General features: G+C 46.9%; 1 protein-coding gene across 2 annotated transcripts in view; it reads right to left on the minus strand.

The window, feature by feature from the left end:
- Nucleotides 1-25905, minus strand: part of PLXNA4 (plexin A4) — a 473966-nt gene that overhangs the window by 90289 nt on the left and 357772 nt on the right. For both annotated transcript variants that reach the window (XM_061346821.1, XM_061346822.1), the window contains exons 9-10: nt 23774-23888; nt 7737-7937 (exon numbers count right to left, since the gene is read on the minus strand). In XM_061346821.1, coding sequence (XP_061202805.1) covers nt 7737-7937; nt 23774-23888 — 316 coding nt within the window. The remainder of the gene's footprint in view (nt 1-7736; nt 7938-23773; nt 23889-25905) is intronic.

Consider the following 25905-nt stretch of genomic DNA (forward strand, 5'->3'; position numbering starts at 1 on the left):
ACAGAATGGTAACAACACAGGAAGGCGAGAGAAATTTCAGGTCTCCTACTATTACTGGCCACATAAGGATTTACCCTCCTGAGATTCGGCTTCTCCCCCTGCAGTGGAATCTATAGCAGGACAAAATCCTACTTTTAAAGAAAGAAATGTTTCTCCCACTACAAGGATACCCATAATTCAGTAAGTTGTCTGATTTGGTTGGTTGTATCTTAGACCGCTAAAGAGCTCCCCATCACTTAAATCTCAGCGTGGTTTCCCACAGAGATGTCAAAGCACTGAGCCTTTAGAAGCAGGTTTTTCTGTATCCATTAATTGCCATATAACTGGGGAGTAAATGGTAGATGGTGATTTCTGCCCATGAGAGCAGAGTGAGCGTTAGTTACATGGTAATTTCTCTTTGGACAAACTAAACACAATTAACCACTAATCTGCAAAACCCTGTGATTACAATCTGGTTGTAGGGTATTTATGGGTATGAGCTTGGTGGTTACCATGGAAGTAAAGAGCAGCTGCAGGTTAGCAGAGCCCTTTGCAATAGAGCTGCACCCGCCAGTCCAGTCTCATTCAGAATTAGCATTTCTATGACTCTTCTTGGTGTCACTGCCAGCAAGATATAAGACGATGCAGAGCCACTTGGACTCACAACACTGGCTTTTCACAGCTTTATGGAGCTGGAAGCAAGGGTGAGGAGACAGGAGTAGGAAGGAGAGAGCCTGAAAAGTAGAGAACAATTTATCTTCTGCCACTCGGGAGCTTTGCAAACTCCTGCTTTGCACAGCACTTTGTAAATGCTGATTGGGAACGGGAAAGAGAATATGTACAGAACCACTGGTCACCTTTAAGTAAGAAGTTGAGCCTGTAGGTGCCTGAAAAACTGCTGCTTTCTGCCTCAGCAGAGCCTCATGTGTGTGTATTGGGATTTAGCTGTTAGCAGAGCCTAGACAAGGCTGCCAAGGGACAGGCAGCTGAGTCCCCCAGAGCCTTTCATCCCACTGAGGATCCAAGAGCCAGCAGCGTGAGCCCAGCTGGGATTTCAGATCCTATCTGCCTGACACCAGGGGCAGACACATATTAGACTTGTTAACTCGGCAGACTTGATCCAGAACTGGAAGGAGATGAGAGGAATAAACAACGGGATCCCAATGGATACGCATCAAGGATGAAGCCAGATGGGGGTTGCAATGAGGATGCTCACGCTGCCATGCCCAGCCTCAGACATCTCATGGGCTGCACGGCAGTGAAACGGAGCAATTTGCAAAGCAACAGCGAGTAAATGCTCCGTCCTCTTCAGACCACAGGAGCTGCTAACTCATTGTGACCCCTGTTCAAAGCCCACTGAACTCAATAGGAGGCTTTGAAAAGGATTCACTCAGCTGTAACAATAAGGAGGAAACATGTTTCAGGGAAGAAAAAAGGGATGGCGTATCGATCTCCAGGACAGCAGAGTTTCTGGGATACTCCTACTAAGAGCATTCATACCATTAGGGCTTGTGCGTTTACACTGCCTTGCACAACTTCCTCCAGCACAGGCAAAACTGCTCAAAAGATGTAAATCTGACCCCGAAGTCTGCCAAATCTGGATTCCTGTTATGCAAATCAAATCAAGGCAGAAAATTACAGGTAATTTGGAGGCCCAAACTGAGAAAGAAAGGTTGCCTTCCCAGAAAGGCAGGCTGGCTCTTAACAGGAAATGCCAAAAAAGCTGCTAGAAGGAGCTGCTGCAATTCAAAGGAACAATGTTTTTGAACTCCTAAATCCCAGTTCTTTGTCTCCTGCAACACAGGCTGAGACCATCCCCTCACTTGGCCATTGTGCCATGTTGGTAGTGGTTTAACATGTTGTCCACAAGCCACTGTAATCCCATCTCATGGAAGTTCATTATCCTAGGACCAGGATCACAAGATTGCGGCTCAGTTCTACAATAGCTGTATTAACATTAGCTGCCTTCATTAAAAACACTTCTCATTTCAGCAATTCCTGGTTCTTTTGGGGCATCCAGTTACTACAGGCATCCTGCCTTAGGGGAACTCAGCTTCACAGACCTCAGAGAAATCCATACCTCTCACTGCATCCTGCTGGGATGCTGAATCACTGGGTAAAAGCCCTTTGGTAGTTTGGATTGGACAGACTTGGGACAATAAACAAAAAGCAGTTACATGATGCTTCCCTTTCGTACCTCAAGAATTTTAGCAGTATTTTAGTGTTGGTCTGTTTTCCTGACACCACTTCAGTGATTAGAGCCTGGGCCTGATGATTCTTGTACCTCTGCATCAACTTCTTGTGTGGTCCTGTGCTAATCTTTTAATCCCTCTTTGCATCAGTTTTCCAGCCATAAACTATAGATGGAAAACTTCTTGCCCACAGCTGTTCCATCTCCTTGGAGTGTCTGCTTCCTGGAGCTGGGAGAGAATTCTGGGTATCACCCAGGACAACAGAGCCTACATCATGCTTGGGATTTCTCTGTGATATCTGAATGTAGATAAATTAATAATAATAATGATAATAATAATAATATAATAATAATAATAATGCATCACAATAGCTGAGAAGTGGATGTACAACTCATCCCTGTGCTTGTTTCTCTTTGGCCACCCATAAGTGTGTTTTCCCATGATCTCTGTGAATAGCTCCTCATTTTTCTCCCAGCTCTGTGTTTAGTTCTTAGCTCTGTTTTTTAGCACTCCCCCCACTGTGTGAGCCACACCACAGAGTCAAATGCCACTGAGATCTTTAGCTCAAGTGCGATGATGTGACAGATATATTTGCTTTTCCTATCCTGAAGTTACACAGCACTTTGAGATGTAACATCTCAGGTCTCACGACACACAGACCTGTGAATGCAATGAGAAGAGCAGAGGCAAATTATCAACAGGGGTTTTGCTGCTAGAAATCAGTGCGTGCTGCTTGTGTGTGCCAAGGCCAGGCCATGGTTAAGCTCATACCAGACAAGAACGTGGGCTGAGTCATTGAAGCAGATAATAGTAATGATCATGGCATGGTCAGGTGGGTCATCTGCCCCTGCACATGGCAGGGGGGTTAGAACTTGATGTTCTTAATGGCTTTTCCAACCTGTCCCAGGTTCAGCAGTAGCAGTCATTTTTCTCCTCCTTAGTAGCTGGTGCAGTGCTGTGGTTTTGACTTTCAGCCTGGGAACAGTGCTGCTAACACCGATGGTTTTAGTTGTTGCTCAGTCATGTTTACTGTGACCAAGGACTTTGTGATCCTCATGCTCTGCCAAGGAGGAGGGGAAGCTGGGAGGAAGCAGAGACAGGACACCTGACCCAAACTGACCAAAGAGGTATTCCATACCACAGCACGTCATGACCACTATATAAACTGGGGGCAGTTACCTGGAAGGGTCAGATCACTGCTCAGTCAGGCTGGGTATAGGTCGGCGGGTGGTGAGCAGCTGTATTCTCTTCCCTTGTTATTTCCCTTATCATTACTATCACTGGTGGTAGCATCAGTGGTTTGTGTTATACCTTAGTTACCGGACTGCTCTTATCTCAACCCGTGGGAGTTATGTTCTTTCCATTCTCCTCCCCATCCCTCCGGGAGCTGGAGGGGAAAGGTGGAAGGGTGAGCGCACGGCTGCATGGTTTCTGGGTGACAGGCTGGGCTTAAACCAGGATACAACCCTAACTATTCTATGATTCTAATACTCACCCATCTCCCTCTTCCTCATGCCAAAGGCAGCTAATATGGGGCTCACTGCACGTGCTGGGACTCCCAGTGTTTCCCATTGGGGAGATTGCTTTCCACCCTAATAGATTGAGCCATTTCAGCCCCTCCTGCTGATGTTTTTACTTACTGATTTATATGCCTTCTTAGCTCCCCTGCTTTTCATTTCCTCCCATCACTCTGTGTCCAGGCTGTCGGCAGAGCTATCATAAGTGCAATAAGGACTGGCAGGTAGTGTCTCTCTGAGTGATAATTGCATGCCTTGGGGGGTGTGATAGAGGACAAAGCCCAGAGACTCTCAACCCACTTGACAGGAACAATAATTGTCCCGAAGCGTGCTGCCCTGCAGTGACTTATTGCTTTTATCAGAGGAAATATCTCCAGGAAAGACAGGGGTGAGATAGAGCTGGCTGCTGAGCACCCAGTGCTGGATAGGACACCACTGACACACCATCAGATAGGCTGGTCCCACCTGGGTGTCCTTATAACATCCATTAACTCAAGTTGGAGCCACTCAGGAAAGCATCTGCTTAAGATGGCTCTGGTCCCTGGTGTAAATCTTAAGGGACTAGACAGTGGAGAGCAAGAGTTGAAGCTTTTCCCTGATTCTATCTGGTGTGAAAAGCAGGGAAACCCCTGCATTTCACAGAAGTTGAGCTGAATTTGAGTATGTCAGTGCCTGGCGGACAATGGGAGGGGACAGATCTTGAGGATTCTGAAGGAAAACAAGCCAAGAATGATTGCTTAGTCTAGCATGCACCACCAACAGAAAGATCTGCTGGCAGGATAGCATCTCTTCAGAGACACACCATCACAACACATCCTCCCACCCTCCTTTGGACCTTCTCCAAGCCTGCAATGCAGGTGCTACATTCAGTGCCTCATCCAGCAACTCTGCTGAGTAAAAAGCTCTGTCAAAGGGAGCTGATTCAATTTACAAACAAGCTCACAGAGCTGTTTCTAAAGGCAGGTGACCCTTGGAGCAGAGGCTCATTGTATCGCAGTGGCTCCAGACTGAATGCTAATTCGAGCAGGGGAGGAAATCATCATGATGGAGACATATCTGCAGCACTCCTTCCCTATTGTCTGTGTCCTCTGCCACTGCTCAGAGCCAAGGCTTCTCTGTTCCCTCTCTGTACGTGTGTGAATGTGTCTTTCTTTTGTCTGTTTCTCCCTTCCACATCTCGTTCTCCCAGTGTCTGCAAATTCAGAGCAACAATGAAATAACATTTCTCAGGGAAGAAAGCAAAAAGAACTCAAATCAGAGAGTCAAAGTGCCTTCAAAAGGAAAGGGAAGGAAGGAGAAGGGAAAAGAATAGAGGGTGGAGAAAGGGAGAGGAGGAAGAATAATGAAAAGAGTTGATATGGTCCAAAATAAGCATCTCTCCTTGTAGAAAAGAGAGGTCCACCCAAGCCACCATCAAATATGGGACTGGCATTCTATGGTCACCCTGCAGCAGCAAGGTCATGGGGTGCTTTCCCATTAGCCTCACACTCAGCCCTGCTACACTGTGTAGCTCAGGAGAATCCTTGCATATCCTGGCTTGCGAAAATTAGCATTAAATCCAATGTAGTGCTTCTGGAGCACTCAGACATCCCATGAGCAAACACATGTGGGAATTCATAGAAGCCCACTTCTCTGCTCCTAGGGACTGGCAACCCCTTGGAGCATGGGGGTAGTATGGGAATAGTAACTATTACCTCTCAAAACCAGCCTCTTTTATGGGATATCACAAGCTCAGATGCTGAGTTCAGGACTGCTGATGCTGTCCGTCCCTTGCTCAGCCCCACTATGTTTAAAATCATCCTGAGGTAGTTTATGATGGTATCTATTTATGTGTGCCAGAGATTTGCGCCTCTAAAGGGTAGCTGCTCTCTTCCTTGCTAAGACTTTTTGGACAGACACGTAGTCTCTATGCAGATCCATATAACACTCCTTTAGCCACAACTTTCTGCTGCTGTAAAAGCAAATCCTAATTTGTTTTAGAGTGTAATGCCTTCTTAACTTCTCCAGCCATCCATTCTTACGAAACGTCAAACCTGGATGCTCACAGGCCGCGAACCAGTAATGAAAATCAGGGCGACAAAGAAATAAATGCAGCAATGTGATTAGGAAGCTGCTTGTTTGCAACAGATCATAAAGTGTGTGAAGTGCCTGTAATCGTCAGCATGCTGCTTAATGCAGCAGAATATGTTGTGACGGATTTTAACAGGCACTGCCCGGCATGGAGTGGCAGAGCTGCAGTGAAGTGGCTAAAGCCTGTAATTAGCTCTTTGACTAATAAATCATCTCGTAGTAGCAGCAATAGAATGACTCAAATGTACATCTTGGAGACATGAATCTCCTGAAGAGACCACTCTTGCATATATGCACAGCTGCTGGCAGGTAGAGCACCTTCCCATGAAACAGGCTGAGAACACTGGGGCTGTTCAGCCTGGAGAAGAGAAGCTGTGTGGAGACCTCAGAGCAGCTTCCAGTGCCTGAAGGGGGCTACAAGGATGCTGGAGAGGGGCTCTTCATCAGGACTGGAGTGATAGGAGAAGGGGTGATGGGTTCAAACTGAAACAGGGGAAGTTCAGACTGGAAATAAATAAATTCTTCCCTGTGAGGGTGCTGAAGCACTGGCACAGGGTGCCCATGGAAGCTGTGGCTGCCCCATCCCTGGCAGTGTTCAAGGCCAGGTTGGACACAGGGGCTTGGAGCAAGCTGCTCTAGTGGAAGGTGTCCCTGCCTGTGGCAGGGGTTGGAACTGGAGGAGCTTTAAGGTCCCTTCCAACCCAAACCATTCTGTGATTCTATGATTCTATGCCAACGTTTGCCCCCAACAACTCTGGTGCAGTGACACCACCTTTGTGACTCCTGGGCGAGGGGGTTACTGGTCCTTCACTGCTGATGGGGAAGCAGAGGTGGGCAGAGGCAAAGAGACTACCAAAAGGTCATGTGGTGAATCAGCAACAGAAGGAAGGTTTGACTCAAGCCTTCAGTCTTTCACCCTTCTTTTGACCCACTACATGCTGGCCACCGTCAGACTCTTCATATGGGGTTTTATATGGCCCATCACCAAAACCCCACAGAACAACTCTCAGCCTTGACACAAAGACCTGTCCCTCCAGAAACCCTTCTGAGTGCATACAATTATGTGGCACTGTGAGGATACAGGTAGATTAAACTGATAATAATCACAGAATCATAGACCCATAACGCCTAAGGATCATGGCTACTCACTGAATCATAGTACTGTCAGGATTAGGGGAGTGTCACGAGGATGGGTCCAGGCTCTTCTCAGTGGCAAACAATGAAAGGACAAGGGGTAATGGGTATAAATTGGAACACAAGAGGTTCCACTTAAACCTGAGAAGAAACTTCTTCTCAGTGAGGGTGACGGAACACTGGAACAGGCTGCCCAGGGAAGTTGTGGAATCTCCTTCTTTGGAGACATTCAAAGCCCACCTGGACACGTTCCTGTGTAACCTTATCTAGGTGTTCCTGCTCCGGCAGGGGGATTGGACTAGATGATCTTTTGAGGTCCCTTCCAATCTCTAACATACTGTGATTAGAAGGGACCTTCTGGAGACCATCCAGTCCAACCCCCTGCCAAGGGAGGGCCACACAGAGCTGGTCACACAGGGACATATCCATGGTGGGTTTGGAATGTCTTCAGAGAGGGAAACCTCACAACCTCCCTGGGCAGCCTCTTCCAGTGCTCTGTCACCATGAACATAAAGAAGCTCTTCCTCATGTTGAGGTGAAAATACTTGTATTTCAGTTTCTGGCCATTGCTCCTTGCCCTGTCACTGGGCACAACTGTGAAGAGTCTGGCACCATCCCCCTGGCACTTACCTTTGAGCTACTGATGTGCATTGGTGAGATCCCCTCTCAGTCTGCTCTTCTCTAGATTAACCAGGCCCAGCTCCCTCAATCTCTCCTCATAAGAGAGATGCTCCAGACCCCGATCATCTTTCTTGTACTGCCAAATATTGGGATCCAAGGGCAGAAGCAACTACTGGTCCTCTTTGGCCCCTATATCCCTCCCTAGCACACAGGGCTTGCTCACCGAGGTGTTCTGGCACTGCACGCTGGAGCTGTTGAACCTCAAGGCAGGCACCCTCTGCTCATTGCCCTGGATGTTCAAGATGCACTCGTAGCCCCTCTGTCCCGACTGTGGTTGAGGGAGGTTCTTGGCTTTCAATGTGATTGGCTTGATCACCTCCACCGGCACCAGGATCTTCCCTGCCTGCAGCAGCTGGGGACAGTCCTAGGGAGAGAGAAGACAAGGCACCAAGTCAGCACATGGGTTTCCCAGCCCCAGGCGGGGTCCTCTGATGCTTCTCAACCTTCTCACTTCATGCTTTGCTTCAGCCCATTATAAAGCCTTTGCACCTCCCTGGGTGTCAGCCTATTACAAGGTATTCCAGGAGCATTACAGGAAGGCTGAGATAAACAGGTAGGAAGGATTTCTTTTACAGACCATCCTTTCCTATCTCCTTTGTTCACCCTACAGACTTGCAACCTTCAGAACCCAAGGAAGATACCTCTGGTGCTTTTTAATACCTGCTCCATTAATCAGGTAGCTGGAAAGCAATCGTGTTCCCTCCAGGAACTTAGCCCAGTTGCAACACCATGACATGAGAAGTGAATAAAGCACAAATCTGAGCATAATTCCTTGCTTGGAGGCACAGCTCCAGCCAGCTCCAGCAAGACAGAGGCTAGGCTGTTAAAAAGAGTTTGTTTTGGCTTAGAAGGGGACAGAGCATTTATTACAGATGGATCCAGCTCCCAGGAAACAACTGTTACACAGCGCGTGGAGATCCCATGGAAAGGCTTGTCACCATTTCCCTAAAGGAGCAATGCTGAGTGTGTGTTGCTAATCCAGTGCCTCACGGGGTCAGGTTTTGGGTACACAGAGTCGCAATGCAGAAGGCTGTATTCAAAGTCTCATTAATAAGCATAAAGTAGCAGTGCACTGCTTCTTCGTGGCACAATCAGACAACCACGAGCTGTCAAATCCATGTATTCCAGTAGGCTATCGACTCTTCAGGAAATGACTGCAGCATTTGCCTGGCTAATCCAAGGCAGTTTGATACAAAACCCCTACTGCAACAGGCTACAAAACATAAGCATGCCATATGCACAGACCATGCTGTCTTGCTCGCTTTTGAGTGGCTGGATGTCCCCCCTTTTAAGTCTTTTCCCAGATGCCAAAAGGAAGCCTGTCCCTTCTTTGTTCTTCTCTGCACTGCATTGGGCATGCTGTTTGTTATGTGTAGAGCACCATGATGGTGCAGCCACCCTGTCCAGAGAACAGCATCACTTCAGACTGAACTGCCCAGTGTTAAAGTCAGATCCAGCTGGTGCAAGCAGAGACAGGAAACTTACATAAAGAGATGCAAGCTTAATCTGCAGGTGTGGGTAAGGGACAGCAGGAGAAAAATGACTGACCCAGGGCTAGAAAGTGGGGAAAGGGACTGAAAGGTTCAAAAGTGGAATTTATGGCTTATGAGAGCCTGGGAGCTGGTTAGAGCAGATGGTAGAAGCATCTTACTGAACCAAATAGCTTAGGAAGATAAAGAAATGGATTAGACATGTAACATCTGCAGTTATGCCAACCAGGAATAGAATTACAAGAGCCATCAATCATCACACTGCGGGTGTGAGCTGATCCATGGCCAGGGGCAGGAAGAAAATCCAGTAACCACACAGCACAATCCTGCAGTGAAGTCCAGAGGCCTTCCCCAGTCTCCTGGCTGGATGATGTAAGGATTGGAAGTGGAAAGCCCGTGTGGTACTGCATTGCAGTAATGAGCTTTACCACTATGATGCTCTGCAGTCTTGGGGATGCTGGTGATGAGCAGTACTTCAACAAGCAGTAACATGTGAGGAGGCTCCAGAAAGTTGAGCGTATGAGTGGTGGATGTTGCTCTATGCCTCATCATGCACAAGACACAGTGTAGAAAGAGGCTGTATGGGACCCCCGGGAGTGCTTGAGGAGCGATACCCTGTCCCAATACTCCAAGTTCTTGCTGTTGTTCTGTCCTGTGACATTATCCCAAGGGACAACTACTAATACTGGAATATAACTACTACTAATGCTGGAATACAGTGGTGAAGGTGTCACAGAAGTGTTTGTCTTGACAAAAGCGTAAGGCTTCACAGTCTTGAAAGCCTTTCTAACCTTAGGTTCAGTGGTCCTATCCTATCAAGGCACACCAGTGTTAGGATTAGGTGGAGGTTTAAGTAGCTACTCAGCATGAGAAAGTGAGGCATAATATAACCCTGGGTGACTTAGAGCTATGAAAATGCAGAGAGCAAGGGAAGGAGGTGGTCTAGGCTGAGCAAAAATATGAGTGAGCGTTTCCAGCTCTGATAACACCAGCAGATAACATCTATAAATACCATTTGGGACTGCATGGCTTCAACACCCCCCTGACCCTGACCCTGACCCTTCATCTGCCCAACATGTCCCGGGGCCTCTGAATCAGCTCCCTCTCTTTCTCTTGGCATAAGAAAAGACCTTGGCAACATCACCTCATTTTTCTTCCCTCCCAGCTATAGAGTTGAGAGAGAAATGCATTGGCACAGGGAATCAGTGGGACAGAAGGATGGGAAAGTCCTATCTGCTGCTGAGCAGCCATTTCCCAAGAGTAGGCATTTTGCTTGATGTCTGTCACATCGAAAAGCCTCTGAAGGGGGCTAGAGGATGGGGGCTGGAGATAGTCCACTACGTTACCTGCAGGCCAATCCCAGCTCTTCAGGCTGGGCTTTCTTGTCTAGCTTTATCCCGTCCCCCTCCACCACTGGTGCTGTAACCTTTCTGATAACACTTGTTTCAAGTTCATTAACAAGCAGTGAATGCAGCAGCCCCAAAACAGGATTCGTTTGCATATAAAAAGCTTTGCAGTGATGTGAGGAAGTTCATTATAGATAATTGAAGAGGCAAGCGCCATAAAGAGGAAATCCTCCCAATGTGGCTTTATCTGATTGACCTAATGTTCTTTCTAATTGAAACAGGGAGGGGAAAAGGCAATTTCATTGGGTGATGTACTGCATAAAACCTCTGAGCTTGGACTAGGCTCTGGGTTTGAATTCAGATGTGGTATTCATTTTGCAACCTGTGTCAAGCTTTGGATGCCTGGTCAGGTATGTATTTAGAGGGCAAAACATCAGCCTGCTCAGAGCAGAACCTGGTGCAGGATCCAAGCAGAAGGATCCTTTAAAAAGAGTTATCCTGGGCATTTTCCAGCAGAGGCAGTTTCTCTTCACCTTTTCTCTGCAATGGACATCACCTAGGTTGCAAAAGCACAGTTTTCACATGATGTAGAGGAAATAAAAACATTCACTGCCAACAACTGTATTGAGGAAGGGCACAACCCCATCCCTTTTGTCTTTGGTATATAATAAATGAAGCCTTTCCCCTGACTCTAAGGGGAGCTGCTTCAGATTCCAGCGGAGCTCAAATCCAGTTTAATCTGTACCAGAGCGATGCATATGAAAGTGCACTATTTTTGATTCATTCTGTGTATGTAACGTCATTCTATCCCTTAAATGCTTTCAAATCAGTCTCTTTACAATAACATCCTCCACCCTTGCAATTACTTGTATCAGTAGCGATGCACACCTCAAATCACCAGACTGCCAGTTGTCAAGTAAAACACTGCATGAAATGGACTGTACTCATTGGGTCGATGGTAGTTTCATTTTCTTTATTTATAACTCCTCATAGAATGTCTGCAATTGTGTTTTGCTGTAACTTGCTGAAATAACAAAGTCTCACAAATAAGAAGCTTTTCTCTCCTTTTCTCTCACATACGTGTTATGGCCCTCATCACAGCTACACCTGAGTGAGTCCCCAGTGAAAGCCATCATGAGAATTCTTCTAAAGAGGACAATGAAACCTCTCTGGGGTTATATGCTCTTAGCCTTGAACTAATTAGTTTGGTTCCTTTATAGTGCTTCATACATATATAGCTATGATTTTGTGGAGATGTTTTTTCCGCTATAAGCTGGAGACTGATGAGATACTCAGTTATCATCCTCTCCTAAGGCTGAAGCATGTTAGGATCCTTCTTTTACAATGCTGTAATATAGCATGGGTTTTCTTCTAATCTTACTTTCCACAGTTGCAGTCTCTGTTATAGCCAGAATTATGATCCCAAGCGTCATGAAAGTGTTTTCTGTTTTCCAAAAGCAAATGAGTCTGATCTACTCTGAATGGTAGGCATTTTACATGGGAACAGCAAAACACCCATGAATCATAGTATCATAGCATCCCAGACTGGTTTGTTTTGGAAGGGACCTTAAAGCTCACCCAGTTCCAAGCCCTGCCACGGGCAGGGACACCTTCCACTAGAGCAGCTTGCTCCAAGCCCCTGTGTCCAACCTGGCCTTGAACACTGCCAGGGATGGGGCAGCCACAGCTTCGCTGGGCACCCTGTGCCAGCGGCTCAGCACCCTCACAGGGAAGAGCTTCTGCCTAAGAGCTCATCTCAGTCTCCCCTCTGGCAAGTTAAAGCCATTCCCCTTGGCCTGTCCCTACAGGCAGTTGTCCCAAGCACCTCTCCAGATTTCTTGCAGACCCCTTTTTAGGTACTGCAAGGCTGCTATAAGGTTTAATACAATGACCCATCCATCTATCAACAGTCTCCACCTTACACTGATGTCCCAGTTCACTAGTCTTTCCGATGCATCTCTTGTTATTCCAAGCATTCAGATGAGGGAATCTTTCTTACTTTTCCTTCATACCACCCATCATGATCCCTGGTAACACTGACCAGATCTCTGCTGTCTACAAAAGGAAACTAGAGCTCACCTACTGCTGACTGCATTGCAGGCATCTTGGCAAGATAAACCCAACTCTTGGCAATGGATGTTCACCCTTCCTTTCCCAGACGAGCAGCATTCATCTCCATTTAGGACCACCACCAACCCTATGACTACCTTATCTCAAAGCATACAGATCCCCTTTTCTCCTGCCATTAAAATCCATTTCCTCGTCTTCAACCTCAGGGGCTTTTACGATGCTTTTCTTCAGTATCCCTCATTCATCAACCATCTTTGTGCCTTACCCAAGCTATCTTGCCTAGAAGGAACATGACGTCAAAGTGAATCCAAGTGAGGACCATAACTTACTCACTCAAGTCCTTTGGGATGCACAAGAAATGACACTCAGATTGCTATTTACTCACATATGATGTAAATACAATACATCTTTTGTTTCTCTGCTCTGCTGAGCTGCAATGTACTGTTTTCCCTGCGTTCCCTATGGCTTTCCCACCCTCCCACTCTGCTGTAATCATATCAAGAGGGTAAGGGATTAAGTCTTGATTAAGAGGGAGTGAGAGGCAGGGATTGCATCTTTATAAAGATATCTACATCACAGCATCTGGATGATCTGTAAATTAGAACCAAAAAATGTTAAAATCAAAACAGAACAGGGAAAGAGAAAAGAAAGGAAGGGAAGGAAGGAGAAAGAGGAAAGGGGAAAAGAGGAAGAAAATAATGGAGTCTTTTTCATTGCTTTTAGGGGAATCAGTTTTCACCTGGATAAAAAGCAGGAAGGCAGCAAGTTGGCAGATGAAAGGCAGCAGGGACTGCCTGGAATATGTTCTCTGAACTTCTCTCTCACACCTCAGCACACTCACCCTGGGTCAGGGCTGTGCTATCACCCAAGCAAACCAGAGGCTTGTTCAGAGCAGCAGCCCTGTACTGCTGCAGACAGACGGCTTCAAGATCCAGAACTGACAAGCTGGTTCCTTCGATGAATCACTTCTAAACACTCATGCAACTTCCCAGTTCCAGGATTATCTGGAGAAGGAAGCAGCAAGGAGCACAGGGCATTCCCAGTGTGGGAAGGGAAGGGGGTGACTTACAGTCCATGTTGTGTTTACATTATTACACCACTAATTCTTAGCATCATAAAAATTATATGGGAAATTTACACCAACAGTGCTGGGGAACGTTATTAGGTTATAAAGCGGAATCAGGTCAATGCTTCAGAGGCAGGATTCCAAAGTCCATAAATTTCTGGATATACTTCTCCCAAATTTACATCGGCACCAGCAGCAATCAAACCAGCTACAAAAATGCTTCACCTGGTCAAAGAATTTTTTAATGCACCATCTATTTTAGCTGCACTTCCTAAGTTTACAGTGTTGTTAGTTTGATTGATGGCATGCTTATTTATTGTCCCAGCTAAAGTAATAATACAAGAAGAAAATGCTCTGAACTTTAAAGGCAGCCGCTGAGGAGAAAGCAACGGGATTTATGGGAAGTGTAAACACATGCAGAGCCAGCAAAGGAATAATTGAGTACTTGCACCACTGTCACTTCTGGTGGCTCCATTCCAGTTAAGAGTCTTCCATGCACTCAAGAGCAAATACCAGGGCTCTTTTGTCAGGTACAGCATGTGATGCTGGTGCCTGGGTAAAGGTGGCTGGTGCTCAGTCTGTGGAAGAGCCTTGGCCCTGTTTAAGCTCTGTACACACTAGTTGCTACATACTTCAACGGTGGTTTGCACAGATCAGTGTACAGATATCACTGCTGGAGGAAGGGAGACCAAGAGATCAATAGCAGATCATTAGCTCAGCTGCCATAAACTCTTGGGTCCCCGGCCTCAGTACTGTGAGTGATGCTGATCACCAAAGAGTGGCTACTCGAAAAGCAGAAGCTGAATGAAGATAACTAACCTCCTCTTACATTGCTCACTGATGGATCCCACTGATCAGAAGCAAAGTGACTCCCCCAAGGCCATGCAGACAGCGTTGGGAAATGACCCAGATCTGCTGAGAGCTTGATCCCAACCTAGGACTATTCTGCCTCTGAAGTCAGTCCACACATCTCTACTGATCAACATTAATGATTTTACCCTCCTTTAATTCTTTATTAATAGAGTCTTTCTCAGCTGGTCCATTATTTCACAAGGATCAGGGTCAGGCTGCCATAATTATCCAAGCACCACATTCACCCTTGTTAAATAGAGACACAACGTTAGCTTTCTCTCAGCCCTTTGTTGCTTTGACTCACTCTCAGAAGGAAAAGTAATGATCCAGAGCGCAGGAGCCTTCTGGTCACTGGATGAGAGGAGGGGACTAGTGATAAAAATAGTAGATGACTGTGTCAGTAGGTACATCTGCTCATAGGAAAACGGCTACTGGAGACATGCAAGCAGTCTCAGTTCTGGTGTTTCCTGAGTAACTGCCTGGTTTTGAAATGGTAAGGAATATGAATGTGTGCACTGAGGAAGGTGGTGTATGTGCAAGAGAGAAGATAACCATGTATTTACTTGGATGAAGTCTACCATTTGTTAAAGGAAAATCCCGGTTCAGCACAAAATAGCACGTGGAGTAAAACTGGGTTGTGCAAAGCACGGGACAGAGCACAGCCAGCTTATCTTTTCTCTAATTATTACTATATAAACCTACATCTCTCTTACTTCCCTTCTTACTTACCTCTGAAGTTTGTAAGACCTTTCACATATATCAAAGCACTGTACATCGACGCATGGCACCCCGGCTGCCCAATGAAGCTGCAGATTTTGAGCCTTACAATAATACCCTCTACTGCTCATCCATGTACCAATGACATTGACATGTTATTCATCAGCATAAGTTTCTGTGCCAAAAAAATGGGGTTTGTATGGGTAAGGGACATTCTCCAACCAAGAATCCCCCCAGAAGTGACAGGGACTATCATGACAGTACTCTAACATGGGGATTTCTGGTATCTAACAAGGGTTGAGCCCAAAATGTAGTGCTTTCTTCCTAAGAGAGGACCAAAAGACTATTTTTTCTCTAAAGTTGCCTGTATTTACAGAGTTAATATGAACTTGGTATCTCTGAGAGCTCCAGACTTTGGTCCAACTAGCCAAGAATGGCCAATGAGTTCAGAAGTCAATAGAGGAGACAGAGCAACAGATGGACCGGAGGTTGCACCCACAGGACATGTTGATGCAAACCCATTTCCTTCAGAAACCAGGACAGAGGCCCAGAAAGTCTTACTGCTTTGGCTTCCACAGTGGGAAGGTCAGGACCGTGATATCATGGCTTTTGTCATGCTCCCCCTAACTGAGATTCATGACAGCATGAGATTCATGACAGCATGAGATAACAACTAAGCCAAAGCAAATGGAGTCACGCTCAAATACAAGGCAGGGAAGGAGGGTCTGGGATCAGTCTCCTGGAGATGCACCAAGCAGGAGACGCATTCCAGCCTCACCTCTTATCTGCAGCTTCAACGTCCTGAGAACATCTATCCTTGGCCAGATCCCAAAAGCTTACATGTCCCAAAGCAGTGAATTCAGCTGGTGTTACAATGGAGAAAAGCAAAGTCTTCTTGCTTCAGAGCCAGGCCATCACCCTGGACTAAGTGAATAGGGAATTGTCTTTCCTCCCTTAAACTGCAGGCTGCCATATGGATCCTAGCAGACCTAACAGATGCCCAGATAGCCAGAAAAGCCTGTAGTCACTTGAGGCATTACAATGACATTGCAATGAGCTATGCTATCAAAACAACATAAGCTCTTCCCGACATCATTTCAAGGGTGCAGTGTTGACAGGGACAGATGAACATTACCTTCTTGCATTCTGAGATCACTCTGTCCTGTGGAATAAATAATCTTGCATTACAAAGGTGAGCAGCCCAACTGTTATGAGTAACATGGTATTGAGTGTCAGATGCTTCTTACATCTCCACTCAAACTAATGTCCCTGAGTTGCTCCTAGGAATTATATGAACGGGTCCTTGATTCGTCATTCACATCGTGGCTGAAGAGGCTAAGGGCTAAGAACACAAAATGTGTATTAAGGTAGAATGAAGTGCTCATAGGAAGGCCTTTTTCCATCACTTCTCTGCTCCCGTTGGGATTTGGTTGTAGGTCTCAGCAAGGAGAGCCATTATGGGGCTGCCCAGCAGATTGCCTACAGATCCACCACCATAATAATCATAAACCCTGTTGGAAGTTACTGCAGAAATTGAACAAGTTACCAGCCTTTTCCCCTGCCAGCTGGATGACTGCAGGGCATAAAGGCTCAGAGATGACAAAAGGTACTAGAAAATAGCAGAAGAAGCAACTTCACAACCAGGATTTCCATCTTTGTCTTCACCTCAGTGCCAGTCAGTGTGACTTGCAAAAACCAGTGAATTATCCAATTTGCTTGTACCTGCTCAAAGACATGAACAGTCCTCGCTGTGAGATCACAGCTCCAGGTACTAAAGACTGTACAAGCACCTATTAGCAGGGAGTGCTTACCCAAATCAGCTGTGTGTGTGAGAGAAACAGAGGCACAGGAAGGTCCAAGCTAAGAATTAAACTCTCATCTGCTGAAGTAAAACCTGTAGCCTCTTGCACTGATTGAGACTGACTCTGAGCAGTGATTTCCAACTCCATGAACAAGGGGAAAGCTTTCTGCCTAGACTCCTGTTTCTGTGCTTAGATTTCTCTTACTATCATTTGAAGCGCTCCCTCCAAAGAGGATGCACCCACCACACCACACATCTCTCTTTCTGGGAATGCGCAGGGGGATTGGAACTAAGTGATGTTAAGGTCCTTTGCAATCCTAACTATTCTATGATTCTGTGGTAATAGTGGATGAAGGCTGAAATGCCACAGCCTGGAATGCCAAACCCTCAGGGCATGGCTGGATTCAAACCATCAGCTACAGCCTCATCCCAGATTATTCCTGCTTCCCCCTGGACAAGATGCCAACTAGACTGAACTGCATCACCCATACTTTGAAACACTTTTAAGAGCTAAACAGACGATAAACACCAAACCCCCATGCTGCTTAAAAGCAGGTGCCATAAAATGAATGCATTACCATGCCAGATCCCATCTGCATGGGATGGGTGCAGATGGGTGCAGTCTAGAGCTGCTTCTGAATCCCTCTCCTCTCCTGCTGCTCCCTCTGCCTGCTCCCAGTGCTTGAAGGTAGCAGGTTGCCTGCAGTTGCCATAGAAACTACACCTCACACCCTCCCCTTAATGATAGGCAGGTGCCAGGATAAGTGAGTGGATAATCGAAAAACAAGGAAGGATTCAGCACTCTGATACTGGCCTTGCTGCAACTGTCATTAGAGTCCCTGAGAAATGAGATACATTCATTTAGGCAGAGATGGGTTTTCTCTTTCCCCATGCTTATGCTTCCAGCAGTCTCCTCTCTGGCCAGGTTAGAGAATAGAAACCAGAATGGGAGGAAAACCAAGCAGTTGCCACAGCAACAGTTGAAGATGCATCACCAGATGCAAGGGAGAACAGAGTGAACCATACTCACCTGATGATCCAGCAGCTCCTCTACTCCCACCCCAGTGTAGACACCCAGGCACTTCCACCAGCATTTTAGGAGGAGGCGAGCACAGTACCTCCCTTCTGAACCTTGCAAAGAGGACAAAGCAGGACACTTGGGGGCCCTAAAAACCTGTTTGCTCTTTTGAGACCCTGAGGCAAAGCCCTCCCTTATCCAGACTGAGATGCATTGGCAGGGTGGTGAAGGGCACTGCTGAGTTTACTACAGACAAAGTTCATGATGAGGCATTAGACTAGACTAGACTAGAATAGAATAATTATTTTCAGTCATAAGGGGCCTGAAATGACAGAATCATAAAATGGTTTTGGTTGAACAGGACCTTCAAATCCTCTAGTTCTAACCCCCTGCCATGAGCAGGGACATTCCCACTAGAGCAGGTTGCTTCAAGCCCTGTCCAACCTGGCCTTGAACACAGCCAGGGAAGGAACATTCACAACTTCTTTGGGCCAGTTCCTGAGCACCCTCATGGTAAAGAACTTCTGTCTTATCTCCAACCTGAACTTCCCCTGTTTCAGTCTGAACCCATCACCCCTTGTCCTACCACTACAGTCCCTGATGAAGAGTCCCTCTCCAGCATCCTTGCAGGCCCCTTCAGATACTGGGGCACTGATCACCTTGTCCAAATGCCCGACCACTCCAGGACTGACCAAAATTTAAAACATGGTAGCAAGGAAATTGTCCATTGCTTCTTAAATATCTACCAGCTCAGGCTGAGCTTTCATTAGCACCCCCTGCTTCTTTTTCCCCTCCCTTCTTCCCTATATCCCCAACACCCATCCTCAAGAAGGACAATCATCGCATCAGAGCTAAATCAGTGCACTCCACTGCAGAGGCCAACGGATCATTCAGCACAAAACATGAGCAAACACTGGGCAAAGCAGCATTCCTCTCCTTCAAGCAGCTGCTCACCAGCATGATGTTCACACTGCTTTCTATCACTTTTGACAAATTAATATTTGAAGCAGTTGTTTCTTTTATGTGGGCTTTGCTGTCATTAGCACGTACAACTCCACATAAAACACTTGGGCGCGAGATCTTTTCTTCTGTTCTCTTTTTTAGGCAGCAGATGAAAATCTTTTTAATAAAAAGCTTGTTTGGGAGGAGGAAGAAAAACACACGTACACACAAATCGGCTAAGCAGGGAAAGATGAAAGCCTCCTTCAAGGTAATTAAATGATTGCGTATCTTTTAAACCCAGTGGATAATAGATATCATCTAGGCTTGGGTTTGGCTTTTGCCATTTTTTCTCCCCTTCTCTTTCTCCACACAACACTAAACTCCTTGCAAGGCCCAGAACAAGATAGTGCTCATCTTAGAGGAGATGGCACAAAAGAAGACTTAATCCGTTATCCCATCAACTCAAGTAGGCTACTCAAGCTTACCCATCCTTGTACAGATGTCTGTGAAACACTGACATGAAAACTACCCCGCTGGATCTTTGTCTGTTCAAAGACAAGATGGACGATGCAATCAGATGTATTGGGTAATAGGTATCAGGAGAGACAGATGCTCTTTCTACAGCTCCTATCACACCAGAGCCACTCAGATCAATTGCTTTACTCCTCCATGACTCAGTTTCTATCCACTTCTTGACTGTGTTGCCCATTTACAGGAGAAAATAACCAAGCTCTCTTACTTGGTGATTGTGTCAAATGAGTAATGCTTGATTTCACACTGGGTTAGTCTGCAATGCAAAGGTTTGTGGTGCAACACTGAGACTGCACTACGGCTTTAGATACAGCCAGCAACAAATGTCAAAAGCAGAGATAGGATGGCCAAGAAATAAACAGGAACTTGGCCTGCTGCCCTCTATCTTTGAGATTAATTCTTTCAACTTCTGCCACCAGCTCTCTTGGGGAAAAAAAACCACAACAATCCACTTCAGTATTAAAATATCCCTTTTGTTTCCTCAGTCTTGCCTTCCTGCCCTCCATGGCAATAATATCAGCAAGAAGTCACCCAGTATATTTCAAGCTAGTGGACGTGGCTTTTGAAAGCCTGCTGTAAAGGGAAATTATATGTCAAGGTGAAGTATTCCTGCTGCAAATCACACAGAGACATTGTCAACTCAATTTGATTGAGATCAGGACCATAGTCATAAATACTCTTGCTTTATGACTATGCTGGAGTTCTTCACCAGGAGCAACCATGGGCTTTCCCAAGGCTCCCAAACAAGTTCATTCAGCTTTATTTTGGGCAGAGGTGATTCACTGAGCATCTGACAAGTGACAGGTAGGAAAGTCATGCTCCTTTGTTAATAGCAATGGATGTGCCTATTCTTTCCTTTCTCCACCTCTGGTCTAGCTTTGTCAGCCGGCGGTAGGACATCTGCCTTGTCCCAGCCTGGGGCTGGCTGACCACAGCCTTCTATCATGTATGTCAAAGGGCCCCTTGGGACAGCAGATCAGAGGCTACACAATAAAAACAACATTTTGCCTTCTGGACAGCATGGGTCATGGCCAAAGCCTTTCTGCTGTGCTACTGGATCGGTCTCAAATTCATCCTGCACTCAGCATCAATCAGCAACTCAGACTACAAGGAAAGAAAACCCAAGATCCTCTCAGAGAACATGAAGAAGACCTGAAGGAAAAGCAGGCTGAGCCCATCGGAATACAGAAACTTGTGGGATGTGCTAAGATAATGATGGAGTCAGGAGTACACAAAGGCACAAGTCTCCCTTAGAAGTGCTTTGGGCTGGTTATGGGGTGATGGGTACCATCCCAATTGGTCCATTTGCAGCCCAGGCCATCTGGAGAGTAGGAAGTCTCTTCCCACATGATGGCAAGATGCTGTATGGGCAAAGAGAGGAAGAAAAATCACCTGGGGGTGGATGTATCAACAAGAGAAGGTGAAGGCCATAGTGAGGAGGAAGGGATCAGGCTTGGGATGTTGGCAATGGTGGTTATGGAGGGAAGGAGATTCTGGCACTGGTCCATCTGACAGAGTAACACCAATATTTCTATGCTTGGCAAGGAGTCTCTTGGTGCAATGAGACCATATGATCCTAGAAGCTGGCTATGCTAATCTGCTCAGCAGATTTATGGATGGACTGCAAATGGGATCATCCAATCTTCCCACACTGCTAGTACAGTTTCCCATCAGTACCGCCTCAAAACTTACTGATTTAGCAGGTGCTTATGCCTGCATGGTAGCAAACACTTCCCCCTCCTCATCCTCCACAGGTCCAAGTGCTTGTACAGGAAAGGATTGAAAGCAGCATTGCAGATGGAGATGAAAGGCCAGTAAAAATAGGCCCACTCACTGAGATGGTACATTTTCAGCACTACTAGAGATGCCATTGGGAAGTCTGGAAAGGGACCTCAGTCCAGTCAACCTTGTGAGTCATATTATGTCAATGAGAACTGAGTGGAGATCTGTGTTTGTCAGAATACACATGTAATCCCATCCTTCCCCATCGTCGTTGAGGGTCATGAATACACAGAGAGCAATGAGAAGGGTCCTGAAGCTTCAGGGCATTCTTCACATTGCCAGGTAGAAAGCAATCTCTGAAAGTATGGGGTTCTGCAAGGCCATTCTTGCAGGTATGTCCAGTCCTTCCAGCGCTGAGAAGTGATTCTTCTGCACAGCACACAGCCAAACCAGCTCCTGAGCCAAGCAGCTGGCTGCCAAATGTCTCCTATAGGAAAGTGGTTTGGGATCAGAGATGGTTTTGCTGCAGAAGCCAATGAGGTGTCCCTAACCTCATTGCTGCAGCCCTCATTAGCAATGGCCAACGTAACATACATGTGTCTTATGATGCTATTGTTGCCTTGTAGGTCAATGGCTTTATCTGTGCCTTTCCCTGCTGCCATGCAAATCACCTTGCAAGATCAGAGAGGGGGTACGTGAAGCTCAGCAGGAAACTATCTGTTAAAGGGAGCAGAAGGGAGAAAGAACAGTCAACACTGATGGACAAAGCCCCCCATACTGGAGCTGTCTCCTAGCCTGAAGAGGATACCCTTCAGAAACAGAACTAATGAGAGGTGATAAAGCAACAATGGAAAACATGTTAAAATAGGCTGATCTGCAGAGGACAGAGTCCACTGCCTCCTTCCTAGTTCTGCATAGGGGATAAAGCAAAGACCAAGGGCTGCATCACCCCCAGTATCTTCCCTAAGGAACTGGGATGATACAGAGCTTCTCATGAGTTTCTTTATGATGGGAACAAGTGTTCAGAAGTACCAGGGATGTGATAGGGGTGCAGAGATGCACTGAAATCTGTAGTAGGCATTTCACTTTGTGCATGAGGCAAGAAGGAACTTGGAAGGCGAGTCCTGTGCTTGGTACATGAGACACACCATAGGAGATAAATGATGGTGGTATTGCATAGCAGGAAACTGAGACAAAGTAATCCAGGGAATGCCACCTGAGCAAAAGGTTGAGGTCCCTCCAGCTGCTGAAGTGGAAGGCGCTGAAACTTCTGGCCAAGGGTCCATGAGAGGGAATAGGGCCAGGAGGGCTGAACCTTTGGCTGCCTTCCTTCACCACTTCACCACTGAGAAGAGGATGTGAAGTCCTGTAGCTCCCAAGCAACATTTCAAGCAGCTTTACAGCATATTCTGAATCCTGGTAAATGAAGAACAGGCAGCTTCCCTGCTCATGCATATTTATGGCCTATCCCAATGCCACAGCAGTTCAGGATGTCTGCGCCAGGTCACTTCAACCAGCACGTATGGGATATCTCAGCCAGAACATAAGGGGTGGGAGGGAATGGGGGATGCCACGGGGGTGTGAAGACACTACATGTGTGTCATTTGGTCCAGCAAACTGGCTCCTGGGCATGGGCTGGGGGTGAGGGACCAGAGACACCAGACCCAGCAGGCAGCATGAGGAGAAGCAGGGATTTCATCCTTTGAATGCAACACACGTTGAGTCTTCAGCAGCCTGTCCCTGGAGGTTCAGCAAGTATCACATCTCTTAATGGCTACTGGTCCCTTGGGCCAGGCAAACAACGAGCCATCTCAGGTCATCTACCAGACAGGCCAGGATGCTTTCAGACCATTCCTGACCAGGAAGCAATTAAGTGGCTTCCTATTTGTATTCTCCCAAGCTCTGCTTGTCTGCAAGTGCTCATTAGTTACAATATGAGCCAGACAGCATTTGCAGCATAGCAGCCAGCTCTGTATTAAGCCCTAAGGTCCAGTTCAGCTCAGTGACTGGCAATGAAGCTTCCCTAGCCTCATCTGGGGACAGTTTGGTGCAGTGGCCATTAGGTACCTTACCCACGAAGCGTGGCTGAAATCCACTAACACTGTAGATAGAGCCTTAAATTCTTCCTCTAAATCCATCCTCAGCAGCTTGGGGAATCTGCTTAGAATCATGGAATCCAGACTGGTTTGTGTTGGAATGGACCTTAGTGCTCATCCAGTTCCACCCCCCTGCCATGGGCAGGGACACCTCACACTAGAGCAGCTTGCTGCAAGCCCCTGTCTTCAACCTGGCCTTGAACACTGCCAGGGATGGGGCAGCCCCAGCTTCTCTGGGCACCCTGTGCCAGAGCCTCAGCACCCTCACAGGGAAGAGGAGCTGTATGCCCAGTCTTTCCCAATCCTCCCAGTGTCAGGAGCTTGAAACGAATCCCCAGCATAACACATTCCCTGTATTGTACAGGAGGGAGAGGGCAGCTCCCTTGGGTCTGGTAGAGCAGAGCAGAGTAGACCCATCTGCAGAGGGAAAGGTGAGGGTCACCTGGAAGATGAGCAGAACAGGAGGAAGAAGCGGGTGGAGAAGGCTTGCTGATCTATTGGTCTGACCAAGGCCAATATACGTGTCCCATGCCTTGTGCCCCTGCATACCTCAGGCAGCTTCACTCGTCCCTCCTGGAAGGAGCAGGAGCTGGGGTCATGAGTGCAGACGTGGCGGTACTTGCACCAGTGACACCGGTAAGGGCTCTCCACACATGACAGACACCTGCAAACAGAGAGAAAGAACAATCACTTGGCCAGCCAGGTCCCATCAGCCAAGAGGACAGATCTGGATGGAGGCTGATAGCGTGTCTCAGAAGGAAATATAGCCTGGCCGACATTACTTTTGCCATCACTAACTGAAGGCCACAGGCTTTGGACTGGCCCAGCATCATCAGGTTGCAGAGTGGTGGTGGACTTACTATGGCCTGAACTGGTTGTCACTGTGATCACAAGCGTCTCATAGTAATTAGATAATTTAGATTGCATTCACATCATTGTAACTGGAGTAATAATACATATCTGTTGTATTTTGGTCACCTTGTAACAAATCTTATTCAGGCTATTAATAAGTTCTCAGCTTCATACATGAGAGGCATTCCCTTTTTCACCCATAGCAAAATCCTGAGGGTAACAAAAGATACAAGATCAGAGGATGCATGGAAACCTTGACAGCCCTGTTGCCTCCACACTGAGCTGCACCAAGTGTGCTGGGAGCTGGGCACAAGAAGGTGGCCAAGGAAAAGTCAAGGACGAAAGAGGGAAATTTTTGCCCGTGTCCCACAGGCTTATTAGTGTGAGTTATGCTCAGAGCGATGGGGCTCTTGCAAACCATAGAATCATAGAATGGTTTGGGTTGGAAGGGACCTTAAGACCATCCAGCTCCAACCCCTGCCACAGGCAGGGACACCTTCCACTAGAGCAGCTTGCTCCAAGCCCCTGTGTCCAACCTGGCCTTGAGCACTGCCAAGGATGGGGCAGCCACAGCTTCTCTGGGCACCCTGTGCCAGCGCCTCAGCACCCTCACAGGGAAGAGCTTCTGCCTAAGACTTAACTGAATCTCCCCTGTTTCAGTTTGAACCCATCACCCCTTGTCCTATCACTACAGTCCCTGATGAAGAGTCCCTCTCCAGTGTCCTCGTAGCCCCCTTCAGACACTGGAAGCTGCTCTGAGGTCTCCATGCAGCTTCTCCTCCCCTGGCATATATCAACTGCATTCTTCTCAGCAGAGAAGGAAAGACTATTGTAGTAGCAGCCTGGGGAGCAGAGGGCATATGTAGGATGTTAGCTTCTCAAGGTGTAGGAAAGAGCCATTCCCTCCATCTTAAAAGGTTTTGCCCTCCTAACCCCCATAGACCCTGTAGAGAAGGCGCTGCAAACACCTCTCCTGGCTGTGTTACAGTACTGACTTATACTACATCACACTTCTCTTTCTGGTTTTACATTTAATATGACATCTGCTCACCAGCAACCAAACTGAGCCATAACAACCTCTCTGCACAAGATGATGCTCGCAGATCCTGGTCACTCACACTGTTGGAGATATTCATGTAGCTACAGGCTCTGAACTACCTGGAGAGAATTTGGTAGGGGGAGAATATTCCTGGCCTCTGTGTGCTACTGGGTTTTTAATAAGCAGGAGTGAAAAGATTGCCAAGTAGAGCTTGGCTGAGCCCAACAGACAGCCACAGTTCCAGTCTCTGTGAAATCTTGCTCCACTCCAATCCACTTGTGGCTCTGGTACAGCTTCAAATTGGTAACAAGTGCTTGCTCTGATCCATCAAATTAAAAATGGATAGTGTATTATAGTTTGTCAAGTAAGGAACCAAAACAGGCCATAAATATTTAACACCACCATCTCTCCTACTCTCCCCCCACAACACTTGCTTTCTGACACTGTTTGTCAAAGCAGCAGGAACATGGAAATAGGATTTGCCTTTCCTTGTGGATTGCTGAGCCGCAGTAATTATCTGCTTTTGGCACTTCTGATGACTCAGTGGTGGGGACAGAGCTGCTCAGCCTTGCTCAGGGGTGGAGCAACCTGCTGCAAGAGCATCTTTAGCAGGAAAGCTGCAGACACGCTCTGGTGGGGCAGCTCCTGAGCAGCCCTGGGTACCAGCTCAGCCCCATAATGAGGGGGTGCAGGAAAGGAGCTCAAAGGATGGGAAAGGTGGTCTTGAGGGAATCAGCTGGGTGTTCCCTGCTCAGTTCACATCATGCAGGAACTAGAAACTGCTGTCTTG

The sequence above is a fragment of the Neopsephotus bourkii genome, unplaced genomic scaffold (genome assembly GCF_033783945.1).
Source record: "Neopsephotus bourkii isolate Nb327-2 ecotype Australia unplaced genomic scaffold, CSIRO-AGI_Nbou_v1 NB_281, whole genome shotgun sequence".
NCBI lineage: Eukaryota > Metazoa > Chordata > Aves > Psittaciformes > Psittacidae > Neopsephotus > Neopsephotus bourkii.